This window comes from Habropoda laboriosa, unplaced genomic scaffold (assembly GCF_001263275.1).
Source record: "Habropoda laboriosa isolate 0110345459 unplaced genomic scaffold, ASM126327v1 scaffold440, whole genome shotgun sequence".
Classification (NCBI taxonomy): domain Eukaryota; kingdom Metazoa; phylum Arthropoda; class Insecta; order Hymenoptera; family Apidae; genus Habropoda; species Habropoda laboriosa.
In genome coordinates, this window is record NW_017100710.1 from 1,189,354 (window position 1) to 1,209,679 (window position 20,326).

General features: G+C 36.1%; 2 protein-coding genes across 7 annotated transcripts in view; one reads left to right on the top strand and one right to left on the bottom strand.

Annotated features, from left to right (window-relative positions):
• Positions 1 to 12,535, top strand: part of LOC108577031 (kinesin-like protein unc-104) — a 31,908-nt gene extending 19,373 nt beyond the window's left edge. The window contains exons 10-30 of one of the 6 annotated variants that reach the window (XM_017940115.1): positions 321 to 359; positions 2,054 to 2,188; positions 2,290 to 2,736; positions 2,921 to 3,123; positions 3,216 to 3,333; positions 4,130 to 4,302; positions 4,896 to 5,074; positions 5,567 to 5,704; positions 6,810 to 6,947; positions 7,076 to 7,194; positions 7,786 to 8,155; positions 8,249 to 8,339; positions 8,417 to 8,532; positions 8,659 to 9,199; positions 9,291 to 9,471; positions 9,841 to 10,088; positions 10,216 to 10,475; positions 11,171 to 11,411; positions 11,499 to 11,635; positions 11,726 to 11,827; positions 12,072 to 12,535. In XM_017940115.1, coding sequence (XP_017795604.1) covers positions 321 to 359; positions 2,054 to 2,188; positions 2,290 to 2,736; positions 2,921 to 3,123; positions 3,216 to 3,333; positions 4,130 to 4,302; positions 4,896 to 5,074; positions 5,567 to 5,704; positions 6,810 to 6,947; positions 7,076 to 7,194; positions 7,786 to 8,155; positions 8,249 to 8,339; positions 8,417 to 8,532; positions 8,659 to 9,199; positions 9,291 to 9,471; positions 9,841 to 10,088; positions 10,216 to 10,475; positions 11,171 to 11,411; positions 11,499 to 11,635; positions 11,726 to 11,827; positions 12,072 to 12,174 — 4,079 coding nt within the window. In that variant the 3' untranslated portion in view covers positions 12,175 to 12,535. Of the gene's footprint in view, positions 1 to 320; positions 360 to 2,053; positions 2,189 to 2,289; positions 2,737 to 2,920; positions 3,124 to 3,215; positions 3,334 to 4,129; positions 4,303 to 4,895; positions 5,075 to 5,566; positions 5,705 to 6,809; positions 6,948 to 7,075; positions 7,195 to 7,785; positions 8,156 to 8,248; positions 8,340 to 8,416; positions 8,533 to 8,658; positions 9,200 to 9,290; positions 9,481 to 9,840; positions 10,089 to 10,215; positions 10,476 to 11,170; positions 11,412 to 11,498; positions 11,636 to 11,725; positions 11,828 to 12,071 lie in introns of all 6 variants that reach the window. The other 5 variants (XM_017940116.1, XM_017940117.1, XM_017940118.1 and 2 more) reach the window with 5 other exon arrangements.
• A 3,351-nt stretch (positions 12,536 to 15,886) lies between these two features.
• The window catches only part of LOC108576979 (exportin-4-like), a 4,963-nt gene continuing 523 nt past the window's right edge, over positions 15,887 to 20,326 (bottom strand). The window contains exons 2-12 of the mRNA XM_017940056.1: positions 19,898 to 20,287; positions 19,537 to 19,827; positions 19,005 to 19,430; positions 18,650 to 18,911; positions 18,304 to 18,566; positions 17,719 to 18,152; positions 17,220 to 17,500; positions 16,916 to 17,100; positions 16,536 to 16,810; positions 16,224 to 16,452; positions 15,887 to 16,150 (exon numbers count right to left, since the gene is read on the bottom strand). Of these exons, the coding sequence (XP_017795545.1) occupies positions 15,887 to 16,150; positions 16,224 to 16,452; positions 16,536 to 16,810; positions 16,916 to 17,100; positions 17,220 to 17,500; positions 17,719 to 18,152; positions 18,304 to 18,566; positions 18,650 to 18,911; positions 19,005 to 19,430; positions 19,537 to 19,827; positions 19,898 to 20,287 (3,300 nt within the window). The remainder of the gene's footprint in view (positions 16,151 to 16,223; positions 16,453 to 16,535; positions 16,811 to 16,915; positions 17,101 to 17,219; positions 17,501 to 17,718; positions 18,153 to 18,303; positions 18,567 to 18,649; positions 18,912 to 19,004; positions 19,431 to 19,536; positions 19,828 to 19,897; positions 20,288 to 20,326) is intronic.

Below are 20,326 nucleotides of genomic sequence, written 5' to 3' on the forward strand. Positions count from 1 at the left end.
GACTTCTCTATTTATTCATCATATTCCTCCTGTCTGAGAAAGGTAAAGCTCCTGTAACTTGAAGTAGTCGCACAAAACTGTTCTTTGCAACGTTGTTACGCGTTCTAACGCGTGCTTGCTCGCGTCAGAGATGGAGAAACGGGTGAGAAAAGACAAAAGACAATTAACTGAAAAAAGAAAAGAAAAGAAAGAAAAAGAAAACAGAGAGTGTAAAGTAAAAGCGAAAATTGTAAGAAAAAAGAAAAAAAGTAGCGCGCGGTAGACAAGCCACCATTTACATAGTACATTTTTTTTCTTTGTTTCCCCTGTGCTTGACGTAGGGCCAGATGGCAAAGTCACATATGAAAAGAAAGAATCTAGTAAGTAAAATCATCGACAATCCACACAGCGAAAAGTCTTATAAAAGCCAGGCAATCGATCACTATTTTTGCGCCTGTTACTTGAACGTCCGCTTAATTTTTCACGGCCAAGTGCATAATGCGTGTCATCTCTCTATCTATCTATCTATATTTATCTATCTATCTATCTCTCTATCTCTCTGTGTTTTTGTCGATTTCTTCGACAAGATTCTCTTTTTTACATCTGCTTCGCGATTCGCATTCTGTATTTTTTTCCTTTTCATATATGTATTCGGCCCTTTGGTAACCAGCGCCTAATGATTACCATTGTTCCCTGTCACTCGTAGGCGGCATAATTAGCGGCTTTTAGTGTTAAAAGCAATGTTTCTGGTAGAACGAAGAATAAAAATAATTTTTTTTTTTAAATAGCGAGTAGCAGAGACAGGACACGTCGAACAGCATATTGTACATAGTACATGATAGTTCTTACGAATTTTCAACACAAGCAGATGATCCATTTAGAACCACGGTCCTTATCAATTGATCATTCGTCATGACATTTGCCACTTTGGCTTGTACTAGATTGTTGCAACTAATCGACAAAAACGAATCATCATTCAGAGTTAGAGAAAGCTCGATCTTGATCGAAAGTTCATTGAAAGATATATGATTATTTGTGAGTAAAGGAAATTGTAAAAAAAAAAGAGAAGAAGAAGCGTGTCGAATAATTTGATCAAGATCGACGTACGATCATTTAGAGATAATTCTGTTAGCGTCTCGAGAGAATCTTCGTACAATGATAAGACACGAATAAATCATAGCGCGTCGAGAGCCCACGTATAAACTCAGGCTTTATAGTTTTTTCCGTTGTGTCAGAATTCCTCTCCAGTAAACACGTGTTGTTTGCCTCGCTTATTATCCACTTAGACCCATCACTTTTGTTCCCGAACTAGCCTAAAGACATTGCATGGCACTCGACAATGGACAACTCGAATGCATCTCGGACGCAGTGACACGAGCACCGTTGATTAGAATCATAATTGAGCAAGTTCAATAACAACATTCGTAGTTGAATCGCGACGTTTGACTGAGCGCTACGCTTGATTTGCATAAATCTACCGATCTACGTATTTGTATTTGTTACCTTTACAGTGTACATGTTACTCGAAGTATTGTTCACCCGCAGACATTTGTCAAAAAAAAAAAAAAAAGAATTTGAACGCCTATGTCGATTCTAATATCCAATTATTCGTTCATTTGAAATTCTACATGATTGTAAAGTGAAACTTCTCGTTCTGCATGATAGTCGAAAGATATGCAGGAAAACGTTTTTCTGAACTTCTTTTGCAAAATTGAACTTCCCTCTACATTACAAAGAAAAAAAGAAAAAGAAGAAAAATTTGCGATGTTTGTAATTGAAACAGTTTTTAAGCAAGTGCAATGAAGAAATAGATTTCATTTCACCTCTTAACTTCTTAACTAAACATTTCATTTACCAATTTCTCTCTTGTTCTCTAATAAGCAACAACATTCGTCGTCGTGGTTAAGGATCACGGGATAGGTCCGCGAAAAATATTCTCTTTCACTTACGCCACTGCTTTAGTTATGGCTTTTGATGTTTCCGAGACGCGTGTTACATCCCTGGCTGACTCGCCATTCTGAATTGAACGTAATTTAACATTCAATTTGCTCATTCGGTTCTTTTTGTTCCACAGGAGACGAAATCATTAGAGCGAACAAGCGTGAGGACGATGTCAAGGAATCTCGGCCGAGAATCCCGTCTCATCCCACATCGACTATTGCTGAGGAAGCAGTGGATCAGTTGCAAGCTTCCGAGAAGCTGATAGCTGGTAAATAAATCCCACAGTTGGGCAAATATATGTTCCAAACTGATTTAATTTCAATGGAACGATTCAATTAAAAAAAAAAACATTTTTATTCGCTCTTTTAGAACTGAACGAAACATGGGAAGATAAGTTGAAACGAACAGAGTTGATTCGTTTGCAACGCGAGGCAGTGTTTGCAGAAATGGGAGTCGCAGTGAAAGAAGATGGAGTCACCGTTGGCGTGTTCTCGCCTAAAAAGACTCCTCACTTGGTGAACCTAAATGAAGATCCCTTAATGTCTGAATGTTTGATCTATTACATCAAGGACGGATTCACGCGCATCGGTAGCGCAGAAGCTAACATCCCACAGGACGTACAGCTGTGTGGTCCACATATACTGAGCGAGCACTGCGTTTTCGAGAACCACGAGGGTATCATTACTTTGATACCAAAGAAGGGCGCTTTAATTTATGTGAATGGTCGTGAGGTCACTGAACCGATCGTTCTAAAGACTGGATCTCGCGTGATATTAGGGAAGAATCATGTGTTCAGATTCAATCACCCTGATCAAGGTGAGCGGAGATTTATTTTCTGCTCAGTACGTTCAGAGTCTAATGGCTTGTTACTGCCTGTTATTTTGTATTTAAGAATGCATGCGTATCAATGATCATTTTGAATAAATTTGCAAAATCAGGAATAAAAATGTATAAAAAATAAGGAATACTGAAAGGAAAGAATGATCTTTTCATTCTACAGTACGCGAACGAAGAGAGAAAGGATCTCCAGCGGAAACACCTGGAAATGGAGAAACAGTCGACTGGGACTTTGCACAGGTTGAGTTATTGGAGAAACAGGGAATCGATCTGAAGGCTGAGATGGAAAAGAGATTGTTGGTTCTGGAGGAACAATTCCGTAAGGAGAAGGAAGAGGCGGATCAGTTATTCGAGGAACAGAGGAAGGTAGGGCCAAATAATATTCTATAAATAATCAAATATTTAGTCCAACGATTTATTTTATTGAACCAACATGAACATTTGTATTTTGCATGTAGAGTTACGAGGCTCGAATAGACGCACTGCAAAGACAAGTTGAAGAACAAAGTATGACGATGTCTATGTACAGCAGTTACACGCCTGAAGACTTCAACAATATCGAAGAAGATATCTTCGGTGAGTACGCATATTGAATGGTTACTGAAATTATGATGAATAGCATATTTCTTATTCTTTATAATAATTATTCTAATTCACTTAAACGGAGTTGTGCAAAAATGACAATAATGCATCTTGAAACGCTTGAAATGTTTAACATAAATTAACACTCGTTGCTTAATTCTTTTTAACGCATCTCGGATTCGAACATTTTACACAACTCTGTGTACAACTAATTTACGATCCCACACAGATCGTCTTATCACCTTTGTTAAAAGCTTCGAGTTTGTAATGGGTTCACCTGAATTTTATATTCATAGGAAAAGCACAATTAAAAGGATTCCGACGAAACCCTTTTGAAATTTGTATCATTCCATTACAAATTCTACCACTGTACGGATCTGTATCAGTCGATCAGATGGTGGTATGTAACGGACTGTTAGTAATATGTTTTCTGAATGTACGTTCGTTATTCGACATTTTACCTTTCGATTAACTTGCGATGCACGCATGTGGTTAACCGGTATGACGTTCACCATATTTCTTTTCATACTTCGTTACTCTTGGAATCTTGATTTTTCTCTCCCCTTTGTTAACAAGATACAAAGAACGAAGCAACAGAATGCATTGAGACTTTGACAGTTTCCGAGGTATGTTCTAGAAAAAAAAAAAAAAGGTTGCTTGTCGCAAAAGTGAAGTGGTGCATCATCTGATCGTGGACAGAACGATGGTGGCTCCTTTTAACGAAGGAACCGGTATCCACGAAATGCTTGGCTTCTCTGACTGTTTTGCCTGGTAATGGCTTGCATTTCAGTCAACCCCTTGTTTGACGCAGAGAGCAACTGGACCGAGAGAGAGTTCCAGCTTGCCGCTTGGGCCTTCCGCAAGTGGAAATATCATCAATTCACAAGTCTTCGGGATGATCTCTGGGGCAACGCTATATTCCTCAAAGAAGCTAACGCTATTTCTGTCGAACTCAAAAAGAAGGTACATTCCCGTGGTTCATTCACGATGAACTAACGTGAATCGAATTTTTGTGCGACCCTTCTTTGCTCACGAGTCATCGACGCTCATGTTTCTCATCAGTCTCTCAACATTCATTCTTTGAACGAGCAATCACGAACATCTGCTTAAATCACAGAAAAAAAAAGAAAACTAAAGAAAAATTTTTCCATCAAACGTTGTTAATCGCACAAAATTCACTAAATGTCTGGATCGATCGATTTCACGAAATTTTCCAAATTTTTCTTTTTCCGACGCTTGAAGTTTGAAGCACCTTTGCGTACCCCCTTTTTGACGTTCCACAAACCATAAAGTAGTACTTCATATTGGCAACTAATCACTTTGCGTTCTTTTATCTTTCGTTTATGTCTAATTTCAAGCTGTTCATTCATTGTTGATATTTTCTTTAATCAATTTACACGCTTATTTCACGTCTCACAACGATTTTTATAATTTATGCATTTCAACGATTACTTATTTTCTCTTATTTATTTGTCAGCTTATTTTGACACGTTTATTTCAGGAGACAAATATCTTTTTTACTCGTTTACCTAAAATGTCACGTATATCCTTTATAGGTGCAATTCCAGTTTACTTTGCTCACGGATACGCTTTACTCGCCACTTCCTCCAGACCTGTTACCTGCAGTGGACGACGAAGAGGAAGAGGAACGACCATTCCCGCGTACGATAGTCGCCGTAGAGGTGCAAGATACGAAAAATGGCGCGACGCATTATTGGACACTCGATAAACTCAGGTTCGTCGCGAGTATTTTATTCCAGTGCGAAACGTGCTTTATATTATTCGTTTCACGTATACTATAATACCGGGTGAGTCATGTAGCTTTCAAGCCAGTACATATCTCCCGGCTAAAACTAAAGATATTAGGTATACCCTTCTTTCTTTCTTTTTTTTTTTTTTGCTTATAATCGTCGCAACTTCATTACAATTTACTTATCTTTCTAGACTTATTTTTATTTTCCTATTTTTAAAATAAAATTTGTAAGAAATTCGATTTCTTTGCCCGTTTCTTTTATTCCGGACTTTACGATTAGAAACGCAGGCTTTTACGGGAACCCCTTTAAATCTGTCGTGTAAGTAGAATAAACTGTGAGTGTTAGCCAATTAAGGGGTGAAATAAGAGAGTACGGAGAAACGGATATACTGTATCATCGCTTGAATCAGTAAACGCGTGCTTGGATAAATACGCACGGGGACACTCGCGCAAGTAATACGTGTTGACTTGTAGACAGCGCTTGGAGTTGATGCGACACGTGTACAACGAGGACTCGAGCCCCAGCACTCCGGAGGCCAAAGAGGATATTTTCCAATGTCTAACCGCCTACTCTAATCCGAAGTTCTCGCTCGCAAATCTTTTGCCTTCGAGGTTGGTGCTCGAACGCGTGAGACTCTTTCCACATTATCGTCACACGCTTCACGCCCATCCTCTCTCTCTCTCTCTCTCTCTCTCTGTCTCTGTCTCTTTCTTTCTCTGCCTCTCTGTATTAACAATCTTTTGTAACGGATATGCGTAAAAAAATATCTTAATTCTCGTCTATCACCGTCTGTCTCTCAATACACTGCCTCGATCTCAAACAAAACCTCTCCTTACTAAAGAACAATATACTCCGCTTTTGCAACTGTGCTGGACTCAAAATAATATCGATCAAGAATTCTGCATGGCCGAGCGTATTTAGTCTTTTATTTGCAATGGATGATCGGAGCGGAATTAATCCTTCTACACTGTATGAATTCTCGATCGAAAGAATTGTCTGTACTCTTACTTTGTACCATTGTAAGGTACTGTATATTTATTGTAGAATAGAATTGAAATTTGTTTTGGTAGAGAAGAAGTGAACCCTGGTATTGAGAATGTTCGTTGAAGGGTTGAACTTCTGTTTACGCGTTTCAATAATTCTGTCTCGCTGAACACGTGCGCTCCTTGCGGCTGAAAAATTCTCTCCACATTCTCGCTTCGTAACTTCATCGTGCACGTGTAATCACTATGAATACATACACACGATAAGCTACGATAATTAAACAAATTTTACGACAAAATCACATAGTAGACGATTCTTGCTGTTCGAACACCTATACCTTCTACAGTTTAGACGCTCTACACCGCTATACTGTAGCTTGTTGTATCTAGATGAAAATACAGGGACAGTAGGAATTTAATGAAACATTTTAATGATCAAATGCATCAGTCTTCGTGATATTATTGAAGAAAAAGAAGAAGAAAAAAGGAGTATTCGATAGAAATCTCATGTTAATGTCCCTTTATTTGATACGTATCTTCAAAATTACTCATACGACTTCTGAGTACATTCGAACACATACCACGCACACGGTGTTCAAAAAATTGTGAATGTTTTGTACCGAGTGTTCTTCACTGTGCTTCTCGACAATGTTCGACTACGTCTTTATATCAGTGGCTATAACAGCATCGAACAGATTAACACGGAGAATTGGACGTTTTTACTTTTGCGCAGACAAAGACTCGAACTGATGCGAGAGATGTACCACAACGAGGCAGAGCTCTCCCCGACGTCTCCTGACTTTAACATCGAATCAATCACTGGCGGTGATCCATTCTACGATCGTTTTCCATGGTTCCGAATGGTTGGCAGGTAAGTTCATAAAAATGAAAAATATTTCCATTCGAATCGAATTTTGAAATTGTGTGATTTATGTATGTCTTAACAATCCCTTATTTGTCGTACTAACAAATTGACGAGGTTCCTATTCATTGTCACAGGTCCTTTGTATACTTAAGCAACCTTATGTATCCCGTACCATTGATCCACAAAGTAGCGATAGTCAACGAAAAGGGAGACGTGAAAGGCTACTTGCGTGTGGCCGTGCAAGCCGTTGTTGGTACGTAATCAGCGTCTGTATATCTTGCTCTATTATCCCTTGCCTCAAGTTTATTTAATCCTCGACTAACGGTGCAAAGTGTTTGTTACGTAATTGATTGACACAGGTCAACTTGACATTGATGTGACATAGTTCATCAAACTGGTCACTGGAATTCTTCGTTTACTTAAATGAGAGTTGAAGCGACCAAGAATATTCAGTATATACATTTATCGTTAAGATTTTTTTTTTCTTGAGCTGTTTATCCTGGCCTTTTTTTTTTGTTATTTCTAAGTGGTCTGATTTTTATCACCCTTATCTGAAGTATAAAACTAATTCGAGTGGTGATACTATTAGGAAAGATTAACAATAAAAATATCAATGGATAAGATACATTTGTATCCTATTAAAGTATAGAGTTTATTTATTCATTTATTATAATTTATAGTATACGTTAAATATTATGATTTATTATATTGGAATGCAGTTACAATCAATTTTTGAAGTTATCCTAAAATCTTTCCTCTCGTTCCTTGATCTCCTAAATTCTCGTCCCAAATCTCTGTTGAAGAGATGCTGGCGTAGGATTTTCGTAACGAACCCTTGTTCCAGAAGAGGAAAATAGCGAATACTCAAGTGGCGTCAGACAGTCGGCTAGAATTTCCTTCGAGGACGACCTATTCGGTAACCAGAAGCAGAACAAACGCAACACCCTACTGACGCAGACCCTCGAGAAGAATCGACAGATTCTTATGCATGAGGAACGGGTTGTGGAGGGTCACAATGATCAGAAGGACGTAAAAGATGAAGACGACATCTGCGATGCAGACAGTGGAAGAGGCGATAGCTCAGTTTCCAGTGACATGAAAGAAGAGGATCTGCTAGATCACCTGCAAATCGGCGCTGAATTCACATTCAGGGTAACCGTGCTGCAGGCAATGGGAATTTCTACCGAATACGCCGATATTTTCTGCCAATTCAAGTACGCTTGTAGCTAATATGTAATACATTCGTAGAAATCTTTCAAGTAAAACTACACATCACGATCAATTGATAAATAATTATGTACACGCAGTTTCTTGCACCGACACGATGAGGCATTTTCAACGGAACCAGTGAAAAATACGGGAAAAGGAAATTCTCCTGGATTCTATCACGTGCAAAATGTGAGTTCAGAGTTTGTATTAAAAGTAAGAAATTTATATAGTGATTAACTGCTTGTTCTTTAATACCGTTTCTTTAGATCACAGTTACAGTGACAAAATCGTTCTTGGAATATCTGAAAACTCAACCGATCGTCTTCGAAGTTATCGGACATTATCAACAACATCCTTTGCATAAAGATGCCAAACTGGAATAGTAAGCATAACATTGTTCCTATTAAATTTATGAAAATGTTTGCTTTACATCTTTCTACCAAATTCATCTGCAATTCGTTCAATAAGTATTCTATCCTTATCTATATTCAATTACTTTATCAAATAGCGTCAGACAACCACCAAAGAGAATGCTTCCGCCATCTATACCGATCAGCCAACCCGTACGCTCGCCGAAATTCGGAAGCGTTTTACCATCTCCCAGTTCGTCACACGTACATGCCAAATATGATGTGTTAGTCTGGTTCGAGATCTGCGAGCTAGCACCAAACGGAGAATATGTGCCATCTGTAGTCGACCATAGCGACGACCTACCGTGTCGTGGATTATTCTTGCTTCATCAGGGCATTCAGCGTCGTATTCGAATTACTATTGTTCACGAACCAGCGTCTGAGTTACGATGGAAGGACGTGAGAGAGTTGGTTGTTGGACGCATTAGAAATACGCCAGAACCAGAAGAAGAGGACAACGATTCGTCGGTACTCTCGTTAGGACTTTTCCCCGGTGAATACCTGGAAATACCCGGAGACGATAGGTGCATGTTCAGATTTGAGGCAGCGTGGGACAGCTCCCTCCATAATTCAACCTTGCTCAACAGAGTAACAGCGTACGGAGAACAAATCTTCATGACCATTTCCGCGTACCTTGAAGTATGATTACTCTTTGTTCTGATACATCTCGTTTCATTATGGCCTGCTATAAACACAGAACAAGTACTTAAACAGAGGTATCTGTTTTTAGCTGGAAAATTGTGGAAGACCAGCGATCATCACTAAAGACTTGAGCATGATCATTTACGGTAGAGACGCCAGAGTAGGACCACGTTCTTTGAAACATCTATTCAGCGGAAGCTACCGCAATCAGGAAGCCAACAGACTCAGCGGTGTTTACGAGCTGGTCCTGCGTCGTTCTTCGGAAGCAGGTAGCCCAGGTTTGTCTTGCTACCCTTAGCGTAGACCCCTCTTAATCCCTTCCCTTCCTGTCGAGATATAATAGTCGCATCACAATTTTGCTTGTAGAGTATATTATTCTGTTCGAACGATATGCTACGATTATGCAATTGCTTACAATAATTAAGCTGTTATACACGCGATGACTATTATATCATGTTATCAACGAATTGGCAATATCTGATGTTCATTTTCTTTATCCTTGATTTAGTTACCGAAAGGTGATTGCGTTTTTAAACAAAAATTCTCAAAATTCGCCGAATCAAAATATGTTCATATCATTCTGGCATTTTGCGTCTTCTTTATTCAGTACCTACTCCACTCTCACAATTGTTTTTCAGGCGTTCAAAGGCGACAACGTCGCGTACTGGACACCAGTTCTACATACGTCAGAGGTGAGGAGAATCTTCACGGATGGAGACCTCGAGGGGACAGCCTGATATTCGATCACCAATGGGAATTGGAAAAATTAACGAGATTAGAGGAAGTGGAGAGAGTACGGCACACTTTATTGTTACGAGAGAAGCTCGGCATCGATAAAGTCTCATTCTGTAATAAACTGTCGCACGATTTCACAAAGAGCGAGAAGGTAAAGTTTTTTCGTTTCACAATTTTCAAATGCCCGCTTATTATTGTATTTGAACGATGCTGAAGATTAAACAAACGAAGCACGTCTGTCTATGCTTTCGATCAACAAAATTATTTATTCCATATAGGAGGTATGCAATATGATGGCGAAAGCGACGAATGAACCGCATGCCAGCCCGGTTAAGTTGAAACGTTCAACGAGTAAAGACGTTTACGAGCCTTGGGAGATGACCGAAAAAGAAAGAGAACTGGCCACAAAGTATATTAAATTGATCCAAGGTCGAATCCTAAGCAAAGAACCCATTCTATTGTCAGACGTTTCACCTGGCGAAGACACTGATATGTTAGCATCCATGATGTCTTCGGTGATATCGTCCTCGTCCCAAGAGTCAGTATACGAGAGAACTAGTGATTACTTAGAGCAGGTAACCCTCCCCGCATGCCTGAGTGCTCCTGCTAGTAGCGGTTGTCCACGCTTCGTCGCATCGTCGTATTTTACCTTGACGGCAAAAATAGATATTGTATCTCGAGATTTCAAAGAAAAACGATACTCTCTTTCTTCATTCACATCACTGTCCGGTTACGCAGCGTTTTAATTATTAACAATTTAACGCTGTTACAAACACTGGATTCAGGTTTACAGTGGTGAATTAAAAGAGCAAAAGAAAGAAAAGATTGAAAATATCCGAACAATGACGAGTGAAGATAGCGAGAATTCGATTCGATTTGAAGGTTAATCTGTCTTCTCTGTATAGCTTGCAACGATCTTGATTTTATCAATCATATAAATGCTCGATTGCGATTAAATTCCATATTCGCTTTCGAGAACGATTAACGAGTCACGCAAGTTTTAAAATTAGCTTTTCGCTGAGTGAGAATCGCGCTTTTAGCGCAGTCAGCTTTCTTTTTTAACAATCGCTTTCTGTCTTCTACTTTAAAATGTAATCGGTAGACGACGGCTCGAGGCTTTTCGAGTCAATGACAACCGCCAGTATGATTGGACACGGTCAGGGTGATGCTGGAGTGTTACTTGCAGGCTGCTGGTATAATAGTATGGAGCAGGTCTAAGTCGTGCATCCTTAGGTTGAGTTCACCGGAGAGGGCTAGAATGCAAGAACTGCAGGAGACTATATTGGCAAGCGAATCTGCTAATCAATCGTGTAACATTTCACCACCTCAGTTGGGTTCATCCTCACCATCGAAGGAAAACTTGGTACTTTATGTGCCGGAAGTCGAAGAAATCCGCATCAGTCCTGTTATCGCCAGAAAAGGATACCTGAATGTTCTCGAACACAAAACTAATGGTTGGAAGAAACGCTGGGTGGTATGTGAACATTAAATAGACCTTATATATTTCTCTCTTCAAATGAATCTGTTAATATTAATAATTTGTAACATTATTGTTCGTCAGGCTGTGCGACGACCGTACGTCTTGATTTTTCGGGAAGAGAAGGATCCAGTAGAGAGAGCTCTTATCAATTTAGCTACTGCTCAAGTTGAATATTCCGAAGATCAATTAGCTATGGTAAAAGTACCAAATACATTCAGGTAAGTTACCGAATATGGAGCAATTACTATTGCATTCGCAAGTATAAATGAGCAGGAAAGAATATTGAGATCGATATTTTTGTTTTTCAGTGTCGTTACAAAACATCGAGGGTACTTATTGCAGACATTAGGAGACAAGGAGGTTTATGACTGGTTATATGCTATTAATCCTCTTCTTGCTGGTCAAATCAGGTGCGCTAGTAATCCCGATTCGCGTCAAAATTATAATTTGCCCGGAGTCTGGCAATTTTTCAAAAATAAAACCGAATTTCTTAGACAAAATTCTAAGGCTATTTATAAAATTATGTTGCAAGTAGAATAAACGATGATAAATGTGTATATATATATGTATATTGGGTATTTATTATTTATTCGAGAATATGGATTTATAAAAAGAACCTTTTCACTAACGAGGCATCTTCGACAATTGTTACAGGTCGAAACTAGCGCGCAAAGGACCGACGGCTACGAAGCTGAAGAACGCTTCGTTCGTGGGTTTAGTTCCGCCGATAAATCAACAGTCGAACCAAAACAAGTGAGTGGTCGACACGTTGGCCGAGGTAACGAGCGTCATTGCGAAAACCTCCGAGAAGATATTATGCTGGTCGCACTCGGCCTTCGAGTCCCATGATCTCTGTAGCTTTCGATTTTCGGTAGTCTTCGATTATTAAATATGACTCGAAAAAAGCGTGTACTTGTACATCGATTGGCTACCAGCTTCGATAGCCGCCGATTAATATCTCGCAACGTCTGATTTAATTAATCGTCAGTTCTTTTACTCCTGACGACCGAATAGAGAAATGAGAATGAAAAGGATTCTATGAAACGCAAACACGTGTGTTTGTCTTTAAAGAACAGAAAAGAAAACAGACAAGAAAAAAGGAAAAAAAAGAAAAGATTATACACGTTCAAATTATATTGAAATTATTACTTTTGGTAATCGCAAGCTTTTCTCACGTAATCTCTCCGTTCGTTTCGATAATCGAAACGTATCTAAACGTCGACGAGAGTACACAAGCTCGCGATACCTCTCTTACGATATATTCGAATTTCTCGATATTAGTCGGTCGTGCGAAGCGATTCTCTTTTAAGCGTGGAACGCATAAGGCGAAGAGGAACGTATTTATGCCTAAATAAAACATTCCTAAGACGATCATAGAAAACGAGGCAAGAGAATACACATTGTAGGTATATTCATAAAGAGAAGTTGTGGCGCGTGAGGAAGCAAGAAAGAGAGGGAGAGAAAGAGAAAGAAAGAGAGAGTGCGAGAAAGAGAGAGTGAGAGAAAAAGAAGGAAAGGAGGATGCAACGAGATTACGAATTTCTGCGTGTTCATGCTGAGAGAAAGAGAAAGATTCTACACCGAGAATGGGTGCGGATTATTTCGAACGAATTCTAGAAAACGGTAATCGTTGAATAATTAATTGTTAGCGATTTGTTTGTATAATTATGTTTTGCCTATGGCAATCGTTCATCGAAATAATCCTTTTTCCCTTTGTTTCGCGCTGCCGTAACACGTTCTACGACTCGAATAACGAATACTTGGTATTAAATGTAAGAATATATCGAGAGCTCGAAACGCGAATTCTTCTATTCTTACTGTCTAGACCAGTATTCGAGCGAAAAGAAAAATCGAAGAAAACGTTTTTCAGAGAATATCCTTAGTAGCCAAGAACAAATAGTTTGCAGTATTATTTAAGAGAAGCAACGGTCAGATATTTTTTTAACTCATTGTAAGCATTCGTGAATTTTCATTAGATATTAATCGAGAAATGTTAGAATGTAAACGCTTTACGTTTTTACACACCTGATTTCCTGCATAATCCACACCTCGCCCCCTTCCATCTCTGTTTAATGGGGGTCTTTTGTAATCGATTTCAACGGCATTCCAATTTTTGTACCTTGTAGACAAGATCTCAGAAAAACGATTACTAAGATGTTCCGCTGAACGGCAGATAAAGTGGAAAAGCTTGTAAAGTCTCGAAGCGAATTATTTTCTCGGTCGTTTATACGCGGTGGCCTACGTGAATATGTGCCCCGCTTCTGTTACCGTTTTTGCTTACTAACTGTTGTAGAGTCTGATAGTTTTATTTTGTTAAACGACGACACACGTATCGACGGGGAACGAGAAACCATAATTCGATAAGTTGTACGCACTCGGTGCTTTTAACCCTTTGAAGCAAAACATTTAGACGAAACGAATCGATAGTGAATATTCATTCATTTCTTTTTTTCAAATATGGGAATTTTGCCAATTAGTGCACATTTATATGCATATGTAACATTGATTAGTTAAATTATTCATTGGAATTTATGTTACATTTTCGTAACGATGTAGAGATCAAATTGTAATTGTAGTCCCTGTTTAAGGGACAGTGATCATTTGTAATTTATAAATTGGAATTACGTATGGATCTACTTAACCTTGCCAAGTATATACACAGACACACACATATATATAAATCTGTATGTGTGGGTGGGTACATATTTATATATTTATGTATATTTAGCAATCGCAGATTCTCGCGTGAAGTACAATGGTTATTCGTATTGTATCGTTGGGGTGATGATTAATTTAATTTTGATAATTTATTTATTGAGAAAAAACCAGATTATTACTATTTCAAGATAAAGTAAACGAGTAATGGACAATACTATTGTATTTAATGATTATTTAATTACATTTGTTTTCAAAACACCCCAAAGAAATAATTATGATTAAATTTATTGACCGATTTATTGTTTATTCTTTATTCTGTCCTAGAGCAACACATACAGTGTAATATTGGTTAACTTTTAAAGTTAAATAATCTTTCATCCTTCAGAGTGTATAAAAGACAACGTGCAATATAAATGTTTACTTAACCTTATTCTTTTCTATTTCTTTCCTTTTTTATCAAAAGATAACATTTAGTATTGCTAATTTGTTATTTATGTCTAATAATGTATCAAAGGGAGATTCCAAATCCTGCTTAAAATGGGAGTGGTGGAATCCGTGTAACATAAATATAAGAGATAAATATATAAGAAATATAATATTCATAATATTAACTCTTGAAAACGAGCACATTAAAAAATCTGAACTGAAGGACGCAAGGGGTGCATTCTCAATGTATTGCTATTTTCTAAGATATTCATTGTATATCTACAGAATAACTGTACTTTAACAAATTTAGGATTAAAATGAAGACTTAAATGAAATGCGCTTTTACACGACAGAAACAAAGAAAATCCATGTATAATTAAGCTATTCATTCATTCTTTTTTTTTAACGTGTAAGAGAAAAATCTATAAACTGTACAAGGGCATAATACTTATACCAGCGCATAATGTATTTATGAATATTACTCACGATACATAGCATTTACAATTTTAATCATGTTATTTATGTATAATTTATTTGTTATACTATATACGACAAACCGTGCATGTAAGTAAAATGAAGCAAACAAAAACATTGCTTCAGGGGGTTAAAGTTTTGATTTAACACTATGTAAAAAATAAAAATAAAAAAGAAAGAAATTGGAAAGTAAGCGTAAAGTAGGTGAAATAAAAAACGAAAGTGAACGGTGATAAAGAAAGGCGATATAAGTGATGCAGATAAAAATGCACGAACGCCGTCGGTAAGGTTAGTAATCATTATTGTTATTAGGAGTCAAAATACGGAATTAAAGAGAAACGAGATCGAGAGAAAGTAAAAGGGAGAGAATGTAGAAGCGCGCGTGCGCGAGAGAAAGTGAGTGCGAAAGGGACAGCGCGAAAGAAGAATATATAAATAAATTTAATATTAACATAAGCATTTTGTCAAATGTCAAAGATCATCTAGAGGCGTACGAAGAAAGGCTAACGATGATTTGATCTGTACTAAGTATGTAAGTTCATATACTTGTTTGTAAGGTAACTAAAAACTCTATTACAAAAACGTTTTCGTTTTTGATCGTTTGCTATAAAAAGAGAAACATGCATCGATGCTGTAACTTATGTATTTATTATGATTATGATTATTATAATTATTCGATTTTGGCTAGGCTCACTGTAAGTGGAAACCTGTAATAAATCGGTCAATAAAAAGCTTATATGCTTAAGGAATTCCCTTTCATACGGCGTACCCGTATTCTAAGTCGAATATTGAAAGTGAAATTCTCTCTTTGATGTTGCATTTGTAGATACATTATCTGTATAATGTGAAATTTGTTTTGTCTCTTTAAATGGAAGACAGAAAGAAACCAACAAAGTGTTATCTAATTTATTTTATTTAACCATTAAAAATCCCTTTACATTGGAAACGAATTCCTCATAACACTGTGTGAACTCCGTTTCGTCTTTTTGATTTAACGTTGTAAGGGCATTAGCTAATCTTTGTACAACTTGTTGATCCGTTTGGGAAGATAAAATGTTTTGTACAATTCGCCTATACTCGTCTTGATAACAACATATCAAGCAATGAAGTGGTCTACGTGCATCTACTACAAAGTTCCAGTCAATTTGATGTGTTAAAATAACAGTGATTAATAACTGAAACAGAAAAAGCAATTAGAATCAAATAGATTTTAACAATGTAACATGACATATTCAAAGAATCACTTACATTTAAAAACGGTGTCATTATTTGATTTGGTGGAGTCCCCTCTTGAACATCTTGATAGACCCGTTTTGTTAAAGTGTGAATTATGTTGCAACAGGTTGTAGACACATCATGTCCAAACGAGAATAAACCTAATTCTACTGATGCTAAAAGCGGTTGTAATGTTTCAGGAGACATACTGAATACTTCTTGGGGATATTCTTTGCAGAAAATTTGTATCATTTCAAAATAACTGTAACAAAATGCATTTTAATTTAATTAAAATAACCTTAAAGGCAACTTTTGGAAAACAATAGTGAAAGCTATATAACTTACTGCGAACACAATGTTGGAAATTTTATCAAATCTGTAGTTATCATAGGCATAATTATCTTCAAACCATGCATAAACACATTTGCTGAGGTAACTGATGCTGTCGCATCTTGCCATAAATCCTCACGTAAAAGATGGGTTAATAGCTTCATTAGTAACAGAATATCCTGATAGCTATCCTCTTCTGCCGTTGAATCTATGGTTACCCGATTAGTATTACAACGCGCATAAATTTGTATTGCACTTAAACATATATCATAGATGTGTACAGCTTCGGTCTAGAAAGATAAATACATCACAAAATTATACAAACAATAAATACTATTGCTTGTGATGATTAAACAAACGCTGTAATAAATCTACAAAATTAAAAATAATATTACCTGAGTTAAAAAAGATAGAACTGATTCTGGTCCTTTTGTACATTCAAAAAGTAATTCCAAAATTAATTGTACTATTTCCTGATAATTATGGTACAAAGATAATAAATTTGGCAGTTCACGTAATACCGGCAGAATATGCTGAAAAAGTGTTGAGGCTCCCCAACCTTGGGCACCTTGTATAGCTCCTATAACATTAAAATATAATTTTCAAACATCAATAGTAAACATTTGATAAATAACGTTTTTATATCTTAAACTAATAAGTACAAAGTACTGAAAAATGAAAAAATTAAAAATGATTTACCTATTAAACGTTCTAAATTATCTATAACTTGAACTTTAATTTCTTCTTGATGATAAGATTGTAAAAATTTTTCATCAGAGGTAACTCGTTTGCATCTATCAAGCAACGGTTGTAAAATTTGTGTCCAGTAAGATTGATTTGTCTTGGATGGACAATTCATTGCAACTTGAACCAAAGCTTTCATTAATCCTCTTTTAACTACCTGTGGAAAGTCATATTGTCCTTTTGTAGCTAAATTTATAATATTTCCAAATCGTTCAGACTTCATTACATAAATGGATCTGAAAATTATTGCATACTCTTTTACTTATTACTTAAAGTTTTTTTATAATTATGATTAATTGTAATATAAAATATTTTTTCATGAAATATGGAACTGTAACATCGATCGATGCAAAAATATTTTGCGTAATTAAATAAAATATGAAAGGACTTTATGCTTTCTATTTACAAACATAATGTATATCATTTATACAACATTCTGTTATTTTATAGTTACCTCTTGGTGTCAGCAAGTGATGTCAATAACTGTATAGTTTCGTCCATCAATGCCGGCTCACTCTTAAAAGCATTAATATTGTGTTCTATTTTTTCTAAAAGAAAATTCATAGCCCATGATGCACCACAGGTATGCTCACCAAAAGCTGATAAAAACATGTAAGATATTTCAGCATAACGACCTTCCACAGGAATAAGGTACTGCAAAGACCACTTGTGCAAAAACCAAATTATAGTACAACTTAATTCAGGACTTAGTATACTATCTAGATGAACGGATATTGCAGCTTTTTCTATAGCACACAGACGAAAAACATTTGCGATTAAACGAATAGCATGATCTATTGATTCGGTAACCATGATATCTGAGGAGACATTTTCTGAGGATGCTAAAAATTGTAACGTAAGATCCATATCGACCTTTCCTTGCCGCACCTAAAAAAATATGTTATGTTTTATATGAACATATTTGTATTTTGAATGAAATCTAATAATTACATGATATGACTATGCAGCATTAAGGTAAAATGAAATTTAAACTTAAGTTACATATGTTTTACTGTTAATTCTCATTTTATTTACAAACCTGTTCCATATCATATGTCATTATTTCAGATGGTATTAAGGCAATTTCACCATTACACATTACGCAAAGTATATTACCTATTACAAGCACTAGCCAATGCAAATCTTCATACAATCTACGCATAAAATTATCCTTCATTGTATATAATTGTTTAGTCTGCCCTACTAATTTATTTAGGTTTTCGCGTAATTTAGAAATGCGATCTTCTATCAACTGTGCCAACAGTGGAAGAGAATAATTTGGTACCTCTCTGCCAATCATTCCTAACGTGAAAAATATATTTTGTAAGTCAAATATATGTACCTATGTATATGCATATGTGTATGCGCGCTTATGTTAAATTTACCAATTACTTCCAAATGATGATTAAATTTGACCTTATCAGTCTCTTCATTGTCTGATTCTTCTTTTTCAAGACTTTTATCTTCCATATTTCTTATACCTTCGGGAGGCGATAAATGACATAGTAGATATACGTTAAACATTTGGCCAAAAATTTGTTCATAAAATTCAGAAGTAATTTTTGGAATTTTGTAAAATAGGACATACATCCATGCATCAAACAAATATTCTACAGCTTCTGTATATAAATATTCACCGACAGTTAACTGTAATAAATAAAATAATTTCATAATAATCTAGTCAATCATTCTTTATCTATGAACATAAAAAGTGTTTAGGCAATATATGTTGTAACTTACTGATTCTTCTTGTACTGCGTTTTCTAAAAACATACAAGTTAATCTCGACGATTGCTCCAAAAAAGATTTTAATATATTTTCAGATAAAAAAGGAATATCCTTTTTAAAATGTTTAAAAATATTTTTTATAATACTAGCAATTCCACTTGCTTCTTCATCAATAATGTTAATACTTGTAACAAATTTTAAAAATCTTTCGAGGTAGTTAGTGAGATATTGCACTTCGATTTCTTTAGTTGACATTACTACACCATGCAATGTTGCCATTTGAATTAAACAAGTTCTTGCATGATGTGCTAATTGTGGATTCTCTCGTATTTTCCAATACAATGTAAATATTAAATCCAGTACAGCTGGATCTAGCATTACATCTTGCCAATATTTAATTGGATTTAAAGGCTCATAATGTTCTGCATCACGTTTTCGGTCCAGAATAAATAAGCGTAGTTAAGGAATTAAAAATTTAAAATAGTAAATTAATCTAAAAATATCTAGAAATATAGAGTACAAAAGAAGGAATAATTGAAGTTATAAAAAGGATATCCATATCCCATGGACTAGCAAATTTCCATGTCCATGTAAGTACATTTTCTACAATTGGGAGTAATTGTTTCAGAAAAATGATGGAATCTACGTCCAAATCTTTTTTAATCAATTCATCAAGTATCCCAATACAAAACTTAAAAATTCTTTTCAAATCAGCACCTTGAAATATTAATTTTTGTTCTGTATGTTTTTCCCATGATAAACCTATATCTGAAGATTTCACATTGATTCCATATTCTTGCATTATAGCAGAAATAAGATTGCATCCCAGAAGTTTCTGAAAATATTATAAAACATTATAGTACATAATATTATAAAATAATGTAAGTGTAATTGTTTTTGTTTACTTTAGGCAAATCACCAGTCATTATTGAATTTTCAACTTCTCCTAATATACGTTGTCGTGCTTGTCCAGAATCGTGCACACTACCTCTTTTTATTATAATTGCAATAAGTTGCATTATACAGCCTTTGACATATGGAGTCAGATTTGGTTTGTTTATAACATAATGTAATAAGTATTCTCTTAATGCAGAAATATCTGTTTCTGGCAATGAAGGCCATTCCCGTATTAATGCTACTTTTATTAAACCAGCAGCCTCAAAAAGAATATAATCATTTGTATTGGTCTCCAAAATGTGTCTACAAAGCTCATAAGGTAGTTTAATTTTTCGAAAATTTAAAAAAACTTCCTCTGCAGAACGACGTTGCTCTGGTGAAACTAAATTTGGTGGTGCCTGAAAATATATTGCAACCATTGAAGTAAATGTCAAAAA